Source organism: Euphorbia lathyris, chromosome 10 (genome assembly GCF_963576675.1).
Source record: "Euphorbia lathyris chromosome 10, ddEupLath1.1, whole genome shotgun sequence".
Classification (NCBI taxonomy): domain Eukaryota; kingdom Viridiplantae; phylum Streptophyta; class Magnoliopsida; order Malpighiales; family Euphorbiaceae; genus Euphorbia; species Euphorbia lathyris.
Genome location: NC_088919.1, coordinates 45432677 through 45446590, shown reverse-complemented (window position 1 = coordinate 45446590; position 13914 = coordinate 45432677). Strand labels below are relative to the sequence as shown.

The 13914-nt window shown below is 32.5% G+C and overlaps 1 protein-coding gene across 1 annotated transcript; it reads right to left on the bottom strand.

Annotated features, from left to right (window-relative positions):
• Window positions 1-10916: 10916 nt before the first annotated feature.
• Window positions 10917-13914, bottom strand: LOC136209499 (nuclear transcription factor Y subunit B-10-like). The gene is made up of 7 exons (XM_066000971.1): window positions 13745-13914; window positions 13427-13662; window positions 13218-13347; window positions 13025-13030; window positions 12857-12931; window positions 12711-12761; window positions 10917-11197 (listed from the first exon to the last, which is right to left on the bottom strand). Exons 2-7 carry the CDS (start codon window positions 13651-13653, stop codon window positions 11159-11161), a joined length of 528 nt encoding a protein of 175 aa, XP_065857043.1. The 5' UTR covers window positions 13654-13662; window positions 13745-13914; the 3' UTR covers window positions 10917-11158.

Here is a 13914-nt window from a genome sequence, read left to right as displayed (position 1 = left end):
ATTTGCGCAAGTTTTCTACTAAAATGTGAAAGTCAACTTGTATGAATTTATCCTGCATATACATGTAGATACCAATTCAAACAACAATTACAATAATTTCCTAAGTGTTCAACCATGGCACAGGTTGTGTCTCTAACTTCCATTGTATTCACAGTTCAAAGGGGTGAACCTAAACTAGTAACCCCAGCCAAGCCTACCCTTATGAATTCAAGCCATTATCAAACTTAGATTGGTTTAGAAACCAGGTTTATGGTTTCATGTTTTATCCCCACAATCCCTCCATGAATGGGGTTGATCCTGCTAAGTTGATTAGGACTGCTATTGCTCAAACACTTGTTTTTTACTTCCATTTGCTGGCAGGATTAGAGAAGGTTCTACAGGCAAACTTACAGTCGAATGCACCGGCGAAGGTGTATTTTTTACCGAGGCTGATGTTGATGTTACTCTTGATCAATTCGGATATCCACTTGTACCGATATTACTATCTATAGAGTATATTTTAGGTTACAACAAATTGCTGATAAATAGTTAATCTATATATAATATAAAACAGTAACGATGGAACTGAGGTGTCACTTCCTCCTTTTGTAGTGATAAAAAATTTAATATATTAATTTTAATTGTATTATTATATTTAGCTATAAAAATATTATTTTATCCGTACTATATCTAAAATTTCTACAGAATTTAAATTAATCCCTAAAATCTCTCTAATTCTCTACATATCTATAGATAATATAAAACTGTAACGATGGAACTGAGGTGTCACTTCCTCATTTTTTACTGATAAAAAATATAATATAATATATAATATATTAATTTTAATTCTATTATTATATTTATCTATAAAAAGATTATTTTATCCGTATTATATCTAAGAGTTCTACAAAATTTAAATTAATCCCTAAAACCTCTCTAATTCTCTACATATCTATCTATATATAATATAAAACAGTAACGATGGAACTGAGGTGTAACTTTCTTCTTTTTTAGTGATAAAAAATTTAATATATTAATTTTAATTGTATTATTAATATTTATCTATAAAAAGATTATTTTATCCGTACTATATCTAAAAGTTCTACAGAATTTAAATTAATCCCTAAAATCTCTCTAATTCTCTACATGTCTATATATAATATAAGACAGTAACTATGGAACTGAGGTGTCACTTCCTCCTTTTTTACTGATAGAAAATATAATATAATATATAATCTATTAATTTTAATTCTATTATTATATTTATCTATAAAAAGATTATTTTCTACGTACTATATCTAAAAGTTCTACAGAATTTAAATTAATCCCTAAAATGTCTCTAATTCTCTACATATCTATCTATATATAATATAAAACAGTAACGATGGAACTGAGGTATCACTTCCTCCTTTTTTAGTGATAAAAAATTTAATATATTAATTTTAATAGTATTATTATATTTAGCTATAAAAAGATTATTTTATCCGTACTGTATCTAAAAGTTCTACAAAATTTAAATTAATCCCTAAAATCTCTCTAATTCTCTACATATCTATAGATAATATAAAACAGTAACGATGGAACTGAGGTGTCACTTCCTCCTTTTTTACTGATAAAAAATATAATATAATATATAATATATTAATTTTAATTCTATTATTATATTTATCTATAAAAAGATTATTTAAAGTAAATGTGAAAATAAAATAAAAATATTTAATTTATACAGCACTTTTATATCATTAATTGTAATTATTAGATTATATTTAATATTTATATATTAAGATGAATCCGTGCATCGCACGGGCCAAAAACTAGTTGATAAATAGAACCAAACCAACAATAAATGTTACAATTAAAGTATTATGATTATAAATTTGACCGGTTGTAAACATTGTCAACAAAACTTTCTCCTTAGTAACTAATATCGTTATTTTATTCCACTTTTGTGATATGTTAATCAATAACATATGAAATAAAGGTGAAATTAGAGTTTGTGTTATATATATATATATATAAATAATAAAGTCAAACAGATAGTAGCAACCGAGTTATCACTATAGATTTTGTTATTTGTCAGAAATCGTTACCTCATCAATTAAAGACATATATACACATATGCCACTATGTAATTCCTATTTTGTCTGAATTCTTATCATATGGTATACACATACTAAAAAATAATAAAAATAAAAATAAGTAATACAAAATCTTTTGAATTAATGTGGGTTTGATTGATTATTCATCTAATTTCTTTTTTTTTTTTCAAAATTATCTTTTTTTAAGAGAATCATATGTCAGAAGTTTCTAAAAGAATACAACATAAAATGAAAAAAAAAATCTTCAAATGTGCAATCATATTATGGAGTCTACACTCGAAGGCAAAACTAATTAGTATAATTCACATTTTGAATGGTTTGAACAACAACATCAAAATAATTCACACCCCTAGTCTCTGAGACCGCTTCAATAGCAAGCTTGCAATCTCAACCTACCGTCACCTAAGAAAGTCATACTTCATAACAAAATTAACCACATTTAGCCTATAACTCTGTAACATCATAAAAAATATTAAGTAATAGAGAACTCAAACATGAGATTTATAACTTAAGTGACTTAAGACCTTCAACTACTCAAATCAACCTTAATTAGATATTGGATTAGTATTTAATTAATTATAATAATCTCTATAGAAACATTGACGTAAAGAATTTGATGCAACATAGGCAGTTTTACTAAGCTACTTATTCAAACTCAAAAGGATTGCATGGACAGAATGATCTAATTGTGCTTTATATTTTATGAAAATGCCATTGTTTTTTACGCAATATTGCGCCAAAAATAAGTATCCTTTAATTAATCAATTAAAATATAATTCACAAAAAAAATTATGTCATTACCAGTTCAACTAAAACTCAAAACTTATATTAATACAAAATTTGTATTGAGTTTGTATTGTATTTACAAGTGGTGTGTAATTTTATTATCTTTATTAAAGATAACATGTTGAATTATGAAAATAATATATGGGGATTTTAAACAATAATTGATATACGAAACTTAAAGCATCTCCAATAAAGGTTTTAAAAATATTCTTTTCATTTATTAATAGTACTAGGGTCTGGTGGTTTCTTTTAGTTAAGTTTAAAATACATTAAAAAAGGATGTTAATATATCAATTTCATTAAACAAAGATTTAATATATCAATTACAGAAAATAATCAAAAGGAACATCACCAACGATTTTTTTTATCAACTTAACTTAAATAACAACAACGTTGTTTCATAGTTCTAAAAAAGAAAAAATTAAAATCACAAAATGTATCTTCTTCAACATTCATCTGTTGTTTGATGGGTAAATTTCATCAATGGTGTACAACTTTTATCCCATTTCACACTTTGGTGTACAACCTTCAATTTGTCTCACTAATATGTACGACCTTATAGGTGACCTCTCACTTTAGTGTATAGCAGGTAAAAATGACCGGTCAACGTCTGGTCAACGCGCCACCTCATCATTTTTAATCTACTCATTAAAAAAAGTGGGACCCACTTTTATATAGTTACTAAAATACCCTTATTTCTTATGCAATTACTAAAATAGTCTTATCCTCCCCTTGCAACATCTCTCTCTCTATCTTTCCTTTTCTCTCTCTAAGTACTCTCTCTGAAAAAAACCTTTAATTTAATTTCCCTGTGTAAATTAAAAGAGGACTTAATGACACTATTTCGAAGCTGAACGGTCCTGAATTGGATTGGTCTTGATATTTCCCATTTGTTTCTACTCTTTCTTTCTTCTTCTTCTTCTTCTCTGTATGCACACTAAGCAAACTCCACTAATTGATAAAACAACAAATCCTGATATTGATGAGATATGAAAGATTAAAGTTTTGTTCTTTGATTTGGGTTTTCATGTTGTGTTTTTGGATTGATGGGTGTTTTGGGAGTTTAGGCGGTGATGATTTTGGTGGGGTTTTGACGGCGGTGGAGTTGAAACTACCGCCATGAAAGAAAGCCGATTTACCTCCGATGGGAGAACTCTGGTGAAGTTATTCAACGAAATATTCAGGAAATTGAAGGTATCTAAAGGAGGAAAATCAGTAGGGATAATACCATTCATTGTGTTGTTTGATACATCCAGATACTTCAATGAATGGAGAGGTGAAATTGCTCTTATGTTTCCTGAAATTTCGTAGCTTGAAATGTCGAGCAATTCTAGTTTGGTGAGTTTAGCAAATTGACTCAAGATAGAACCAAGTTTAGCAATTTCAATTTCCCTGTGTAAATTAAATTAAAGTTTTTTAGAGAGAGAACTTAGAGAGAGAAGACCTAGAGAGAAAGGGAAAGATAGACAGATAGACTGCAAGAGAGGGGACAATGGTATTTTAGTATTTGCATAAGGGAGAAGGGTATTTTAGTAACTATATAAAAGTGGGTCTCACTTTTTTAAATGGGTAGATTAAAAATGCTGAGGTGGCACGTTGACCAGGCGTTGACCGGTCATTTTTACTGTCTATACACCAAAGTGAGAGGTCACCTATAAGGTCGTACATATTACTGAGACAAATTGAAGGTTGTACACCAAAGTGTGAAACGGGACAAAGGTTGTACACCATTGATGAAATTTATCTATTGTTTGATAGATACTTAAAAACTAATAGAGATTCAACAATGGAGGTAAATATCACTAAGGGATAAAAAGTTCCTCAAACTAAGATATTCAATAATATAGTGATTGTTCTTAAAATGTGTTTATCGGAGTTGGTTATAAATTTTCACTTGAGAAGTGAACAAAAAAAATTCAAATCCCAAAAGAAAAGAAAAAAATATAAAGAACGTGAAGCATGTTCTTGTATAACCATTTGTAATGATATGCTTCAATTTTGGTCATGGCAGCTTCTTCAATCAGGGCCAGGGCTCTTTCTGGCTTTCAGGTTTCGGATAATTTTGGGTATGCGTTCTACTTAATAGGAAAAGGGAAGCCTTCTAAGGCATAGGGATTGTTTGGATTGACACTGTTCGGTTCAATCCAAAACCATTTCGGTTTAAAATCCTTATGACTTTGGATTTTGTCTTTTATGAAGGGCTTTCGTTTATTATTATTGGTCCAGTAAATCATATCCTCGTCATCTTTTTTTCAAAGGCCGCCAGTATCGCCGAAACAAGGGACCTGTTAGATCAATATGAAGGTCGGTGCACACTTCGTTGAAGCTCAGTAGTTCTAACCAGGTGTTGGGAGTAATCTGACAAGGACATATATTGAACTCTTGAAGCACCAAAACAACGCCGTCCTGGAGCGAAAAGCTCATTTCCCACTCCAGGTATTGGGTGAAAAATACATAATTTAAGCTCTGAGGGGGGGGGGGGGGGTTATGGGCTCTCTTGTTTGGTTGGGGACAGGAGACTGTCATCGTCTCCAACCATTTATATTGTTCTTTAAGTTCTGTAAGGTCTTCTTCGGTCAGGGAAGATGGTTTCTAGGATTTACCTTCCTAGGTTTCCTAACCAACTCTTCATCCTCTAAAGGCGGATTCTTGGTGGTGGCTTTAGGAGCCATAAGGAAAGGAAAAGTTGAAGATGAATGTGAAGAAGTAAAGAGTGGAAGGAACTTACAGGTTTGTTGCCAGAAAATCGTAGAAAGGAAAGAAGCAGAAATCACCGACAATTTATAGAAGAAAGGATGAGTGAAGAGTTTCTTGAATTTGTTTAGAACACTTATTATCAAAAGATAATAAATGCTCTAGAAAATAAAAATGGTGCATCAATTGAAGGGACTTGAGTGACATCATTACTGTCAGAAGTAATGATGGCATTCCAATATTCGAAAAAGCCTTAAATGATGTTACCAAAGACCTAAGGGGGGCTCCTAATATGATACGAAATAGTGGAATGGGCTTAGACATACAAGCCCATGCCCACTATTTCATATATCTGGCCAGCCCAAACAGCTACAAAGGGTCTTTCCAAAATTAGGCATAAAGAGGGAGTTTCGAACTCCAAATATCACGCTCAACTGACTATATTGTGGAAATATAGGTTCCGAACCAATAAGGAGGTGACACAATTCTTATAACTACTACTTCACTAAATTGTTCTCAAGTTACGTATTCTCAATACTAACTTAGGCATCGGAGAGGGTTCGCCGGTCCCCCAGCCCCTGTCTGGCTGTTTTCTCCCTTCTCAGGTGATCAGAAGTTCGTTGTCAAGAAATCAAGTATATTCCGATATCACTTAACAAGCAACTTAAGGTCAAATTCTTTTCAAGAGGGAGTGTGTGATGAGGGCATCAAGTTGACCGAATATGTGAAAACGGGTAGTATGGAGAAGTCAGGTCAAAGAGGCGACATACCAAGGCGAAGAGACGACAATCTGTGTGAAAAATAGAGCCCATACGCCATGTGGAAAACCCACACGCCATATGGATCCAAAGGAAAGTTTCTGCTTCTTCATTTTTAATTCACACACCGTGTGGATATTCTCACACGTAGTGTGGACTTTAAAAGTCACCAATTCTATTTCTAAAATAAAGCCCACACGCCATGTGGACTTTTTAAAACACCCTTGCGAATCATTTATGCCTCTTCTCCAGCTTCCTCCTAATTACAACATTACCACCCATTAATTACAACTTCTACCATCTGCTTATTTACAAGCTTGTCACCTTTTACCCTTATCCCATTTTATCCTGATGTCTAGCGGAGAATTTCTGATCTGCTTCCGTCCCTCTGGGGGCGTCGTTGGGTTCGACGGGGGGAAGCTCCGATGCCAAAGTCAGTAAGATAGATCAAGGGAACAAACTGAATTAACAAAGGGTGTGAGAATGTACCTTGATAGCCTAAGGATGTAGGCTATATATAGCTAGAAAGTCGTAACCTTCAGTAACTAGAAAGTCGCCATTAATGCTCCATTAATGGCGGTTACAAGTTATCCTTAAACTGGCGGTTTAGCTAATTGATAGCTCATTAATGGCCTTTATGGCCGAGTCGGCCTTAGCCGTTACAGTGACGAATCATGTAGATGAGGAGATCCGCCATATAGGTTCGCCAGCAGATCTCTTTGAGTGGGATCGTGGAGATCCGCCATCCGGATCTCCTTTGGGGATTAATACGCGGCGTTCTTTAGGTGAATATCCTTTTTGGTCCTTAGGATAATATCTCAATGTTATCATATCCTTTAACCTTTCATTTAGTTAGTTATGTTTAGTAGCCTTCTACGTAATTTTCTCCTTTAAGTTAGAAAATAAATAAATTCATCTTTTTCTTATAAGAATATAATTTTTTATCAAATCAAATACAAAATTTCTCTTTGAAAAATGTTAGGGTGATTTTTAATTCCTACAAGTGTAGCTTGTGAATTTTAGATGTTTCACGGCCTTTTCAAATTTAGTTTCAGAATATCTTTGATAGTTTGCGAATGAAAAGTATACATCTATGTTGCTAACCATGTTGTACTATTGAGAAAGTTGTTGACATATTTGGGAATTACTCCTACAAATGCTAAAACTATCTAGGTTGATATATGGCAAGCACATTAATTAATAGGAAGTGGTTCAATATAAAAAAGTGTTGTAGGTGGGTCTTAAATTCCATAAATTTGATATATCTTAAGGTAGACATTTGCATAATGTGACATCAAATGAAAGCAATAAATCATATGGCAAATGGGAAATAAAAGAAAGTTATTGGTGAATTGATTGAAAAAAAAGTGACTCAAACAATAATGAATATTCAACAAATATAAATTTCAAATATAATAATGCAATTTATTTAAAGGAGTGAGTTACAAATTTATCCTATTATTTAAAAAAAATATAGATTTACTCTTATAGTGTGAAATAGTAAAATTTTATTTCTACCTCACGAATAATTTAAACATATTAATTAATGGTTATGTAACTTATTATTTACGCAAATCAGATTTTCTAAATATTAATTATATATAAAATATTTATTGTTATACTAAAACAATTGCAAATAACTTAACAAACTATTAACAACTAAGGCCATCACGTATAAGTTAATCACAACAAATTATTTAAAATTATTAATATTTATACATTTACAAATAACCTACTAAAATGTACAAAATTGATTTAGTTTATCAATAAAACTTCTTTATACCATTTCATAAGTTAGGAATAAATTTGCATTTTCAAAAAACAAAAAAGATAAATTTAAACTTCTCTTTTTTGAATGACCTGACTGATATGAATTATTCAACACAATTGTTATCTTTTGTGGATTTTTTTTTATTATCAATAATAATGTAGAATAAATAAATATCATAACACGACCTTAATGCACCAACCTGTACTATTATCCATATTTTTATAGAAAGTAAAACACTGCCAAATAAATAATTCAACTCCAGTTTCAAATTTCCCTAGCCGTGTTGTAAACGGATCATGTTGATTTACTCTAATAACTCGTTAAAATTCAACTATGATACAATTTGTTTAATAACCAGACAAACACAATACAACTCATTTAATAAAGAGGTTGACATAGATTAACCCATTTACTTAAATGAATCAAATATAAGTAAAAAAAAAAAAAACTAACACATTTAATCCATTTTAACTTGCTATATACCAAAACGAGCTAAATAAATTATATACTCCATCAACCCATTAAAAAAAAAATTTTGAAAAAATCAACCCATTAATCTATTATATATCAAAATCAACTAAAAGATAATCCATTTAAATTTCTCCAAAATAATAAATGAGTATAAGGAGATTACTAATCCAAACAAAAATAGTACCTCTAAAACAACAAACAAAGTCAACAGCAAAAACATGAAATTCAAGTTAACAAATAAAATACAACATTCAATTTAACTTAGTACGTACAACAAAATTAACATCTTGCTTAATCTTCAATTCATTGGATCTAAGTACAATTCCATTATCTCTTTTTCAAGTTCTTCAATCTCCATATCTTCTTCTTCCACGCCTAAAATAATAAATAATTAAAATATTATAAATACAAAATAAATAAACAAAGTTTTGAGAAAAAAAAGTATACCTTCAATTAATCTACATGTATAAAAATTTGTACATATTCAATATTTTAATTAAACAAAAAGACAAAGTTAATTTTTGTTTTATCTTTAAAATTCGGGTAGCAGTGGGTGCTTTGAATCTCCACCTTAGGATTCTAATAAGCCCAGATCTAACGGTGAATGAGCAAGATGCATGTGATCAAGACTGTTCACTTATTAATTAAATTAATTATTATTTAGACAAAAAATAGCTTTTTCTTTTTTGGTTGAATAGCATCCAATACCCATTTTCTATTACTTCTGCTTCAGGTGATGATTATTTAAGCATCCACAGCCGGAAAATGGCAAAGAGATAAGAGAGATCAGTTCGCCGGAAAAGATAATCCAAGTCGGCAACAGTATTATGTTTTGGACTTCTGGTAAAACTAAAAGCTAGACATCATATAGTATTTACAGGTGGTAAATGGGTTCATGGGTCGGGTTGACACGACCTATCAACTCGTCTAAGATTGTACAGGTTACAATTAATGTGCAAATCAACCCATGACCTGACCCATTTAATATATGGTTTAATATATCGATCCACTTACGATCCGGCCTTGTTAACTCTTCAATTCTAATTCGTAAATTTGAACACGATAACCCATATTAACAGCTATATCTGCATCCAAAAGTGAGACTTAAATCTGTACTCATCGGAGTAATTTTACAAATCTTCATTCCTATCTCGAACTTTTCTACATAGAATTCAAATAATGCCATTATAACTGAATAGTATCAGATACCCACGAAACTCATCCCCAAGCTCAAGAACACAAAAACTACTGTCTATTCATCTTTGCTTATTTAGCCCTTCCACATCATCAAATTCGTCAATCTATCCTAATTCACTAATTCACGCTTAAACAACGCATGTAGAACGCCCAAAAACCATAATCTGTCCTCCCACCTTGTTTAAATTTCTTTAATAAACTCTTAAATTTCGATTAGACCTTGACTAGTTTCTTCACTCATTTTTCAAATAATCTAGTATATTTCTCATCCTTTGTTTTTTGTTAATTAACTTGGCAGAAACTGAAAATATTACATCTGTTACAGACCCAAGAAATTGAAAGGCTGTTAGTCTTTAATTTGTGTGGGGCATGGATTTATTTTGGTGTATTGAAAGGCTATTAGTCTTTAATTTGTGGGGCGATGGATTTATTTTGGTGTGTGTTAATTTTAAGCACTGGTATAATTAGTTATTTGATAATTTCTTTTGGCAAGCAGACAGTTGTATTTTTATTTCTTTATATAATAAAATTTTAAGGGACAATAAGTTGAGTTCCTTTTTACATAAAAATTACAGAGATCAGAGATTCTCTCTAATGATCCTCGTCCATTAGCAACATAGATTCCGAAGGCAGAAAACCGAGGAAAAAGAGACCTGGTTTAGATTGGAGTCTAGTAGATAATAGACCCATAACTCAATCTCAGACTTCAGGCCATAACATCTCACCTATCAATTAATACCTGACAAATTTAAGGGCTACAAAGGACTAGTAACAACTAAATGTTCCAGAAGAAGTGTTCAAAAGGCTAAAATGAATTTATTTTCCTATACATACACAACACCTCCAAGTTGTCATAAAAATTCTTGAAAACAACTGATTGAGCCCTTGAGTTTACTTAAAGTTACTTATTGATCCATAAACTTTCTTAAAATGACCTATGGACTCCTCCACTTGCTATGCCACGCAAGACTTAAGAGATTAATCATATCATTTAAGCAACTTTATGAGACTAATTAGTCATTTTCTAGACAGGTTTGAGGAGCTAGGGATGTATTGCCGAATTTATTCCACTACTCTAGCATGTCGTGATTTCTTTTGGAACAAGCCCCTAATCAAACTTCCTTTGCCCGCAGGTTAAGGGCAAGCTTCAAGATATTGGAGTACAATAAGCTATATCTGCATTCATTCTCCAATTCATCATGGGATAAAAGATCCTTTTCAGTTGGATCTTCCAATGATATACAATGTAAACTGTAATTCTACTTCGAAACATACCCTGATTATACAGACATTACAAGAATACAACTCTAGACAAACAATTGAACCAGAACAATCCATAATGCATAATTGTTTGGAGTGGAACAACATATTAAGTATTTATTGAAGGGGAGCAAAGCAAATGTTTACTCCGTACCTTGCATGGGAACCATCATATGCTGGACCTGCAATTACACAGATTTTAATTAAATACATGGCAATATTAACCCTAAGAAGTGATGAGTATGTTTCGATGTTTACGAGGCGAATTCAATTGAAGCATGGATATAGTAGGAAAGAAAACAGGTAAGCAATCAAAAGTAAGAAAGCATGATGAGAAGCTAGTAAGGTAAGGAAGCCTAATCCTAAGCTCTGACACTAGAGTTATTGACTCGGCTGCATGCCAACTCAGAATCGAACTTCACAATCCTTGGAATGGATGCTAGTTACTAGTTAGTTCTTCCTGCTTGCCAAGCTGCTTAAATAGTTTTGCACAGCTATATACATGTTCTGCTCAATGCAGTACAGTTCTGAAAAAAGTAATGGGTGCAAACTAATGCAGAAGATTTGTAACTGATGTGGCGTACAGTTATAGAAATTGTCGTAATTCTGTCAATAATTTCATAACAAGCTTTAAAGTAGTATATTCTGAATATCTCATGATTTAGTGCTGTTCCTCCACAAATCTTCAATGGTTTTGAGAACCAGTTTCTGAATAACTACATCATGACAACAACATTCTGTCTGGTGCCACAATACTACTTCAGCTAAAAGTATGCAATTTTACTCAAGTTTAGGAACAGACATCTGTTGATTAATGGTTATACAAATACTATGGAATCTCATATGACTTTCCAATGAAACTTTTAAGTATGCATAGTTGAAAATTTTGCATTTTTTGGTTACTACTCACTGTACATATACAGTTGCACCCTAGGCTCCAACATGTACATTCTGCCTTTAGTTTACAAAACAAGAGAAAACTAATCATATATGAATAATCCACAACCTCAAAGCAAAATGGGTAACATTATGCTACCGGATACAAGAAACATGAACGCAACTGATTAATACACTCGAAGAAACCATTTCTCTCTTGTTTGGATTGCCTTAATTTGATGGAAGCAGGAAAACCACGGCATCTATGGTTCATGTCATTAGCTAAGTATGAGAAAAGTTGTTCATAGCAACAGTCATAAACAACACAATGTTGGTGCCTGGTAGTTACAGTCCAGTGGTAACTGCTAATGGTGATTGTTTAATTGAAGAAGAATACAAAAGAAACAAGATTACAGCATCAGTCCCATGATAAAAGACTGATCCAATCCAGCCAATTAACTATAATAAAAACACTTAATTGTTGCACAATAAATGCATATTTTCTTCTCTCATGATCCCTTCCTATCCAGCAAACCAAAAGGTGCAAATGAACACATATAACATGTTGACTTACTTCAACCATCTATGCAAAAGAAAAAAAAAAGCACCAGATAACATAAACACTTATATATTATCTTCTGATATCAAGATGTTAGTTTAGAAAGACCATAAGACCACATTTCATGCATAATTGTTACTAGTACCAGCAAAGCTAGACTTCACTACAAATGTAATTCAATGCTGCAAGAATGGCAATTATGCTGTGAGTTAGCACTTTATGCGCATGTGACAATGTGTATGAGGGAAGAAAGAGATTACTTGAGAATTAGAATGATTCACTCCTTGTGAGAAGGAGCCTTGGTAAGAAATCTGCAGGTTCATTCGCCAAATATCACCAAATAAGACCGCAAGAATGCATACAAACAAGATATCAGTACTGAGAGAGACGATGAAGGAAGAATCACCTGGACATTTGGACTCTGTTGAACATCTTTTCTAACAGACGCTTCTCCTCCCTTTCCTGATCCCTTGGTATCACCCTGTAGAACACCATCGTTAACATATACCAGTCACCATATTTTTAAAACTCAATCCAAACAGAAAATATTTGTGGGAAATGAGTAGCAAAATACCTCCATCTGCATTATCCCCCAGTAGTAAGACACCAGCAGAAATAGATCAATTAGTATTCAAGATCCTCTATCATAATCTCGTTTTTTACAACACAAAGCATTAGAAATTATAAAATAAAGCATAACTTCAAAATTAATAACACGCAGGAAGACGAATCTCTGCTGAAACAAGTAAAATTATACTAAAATTAACCTCTCTGTATCGTGTCAAGTAAATCTTAAGTGGATCAATGTAATCCTCAAATCCTAACGTTGCCATGGCCCACAACAAATCATCACCATTAATCGTCTTCCTCTTTTCTCTCTGGCACTTATCACTCGCCCTACAACACAATCAACCACCTAACAGTCAAAACCCCAAATAATAATTAACAAAAAATCAACAATCGTGAGAAATCATACTCGCTGGTGATGAAGCTGATGAACTCAGAGACACATTCCTGGACAGTCTCCTTAGCATCCTTAGCGATCTTACCATTAGCAGGAAGAGCCTTCTTCATGATGCGGCTAATGTTAGCAATAGGAAGGAACCTATCTTGTTCACGGACATTAGAGTGAGAGCGGGGGCTCAGATCACCGCTGTCGTGGCTGCCTCCGCCAGGACTGGCCGGTGGTGCCTCGGCTGCCATCGTAAAACCCTAGGAGAAAACAACAGATTGTCATCTTGAAAAAATCAGAAAGAGAGAGAGAATGAGAGGGAAAAGAGGAGGGAAAGTGAACCTTCAAAGAGATTTGTTAAAAAATAGGGATTGGATGGAGAGGAAAGAGAAGGGATCGATCGGACGCTGGAGAAGAAAGGAGATAGGAGACGACTCAGATGAGAGAATAAGGATTATCAACACCGTTCGTTTTTCAATCTGGGAATTATTTTTTTATTTCATGATTTATGT

Excerpts from the sequence above, each read along its gene's own strand:
- LOC136209499 (XM_066000971.1), bottom strand. The coding sequence starts at position 13,653 with ATGGCAGCCGAGGCACCACCGGCCAGTCCTGGCGGAGGCAGCCACGAC. Across the intron at positions 13,348-13,426 it reads ATCAGCTTCATCACCAGCGA|GGCGAGTGATAAGTGCCAGA; the intron begins GTATGATTTCTC and ends ATTGTGTTGTAG. Across the intron at positions 11,198-12,710 it reads TGAATCATTCTAATTCTCAA|GTCCAGCATATGATGGTTCC; the intron begins GTAATCTCTTTC and ends GTGTAATTGCAG.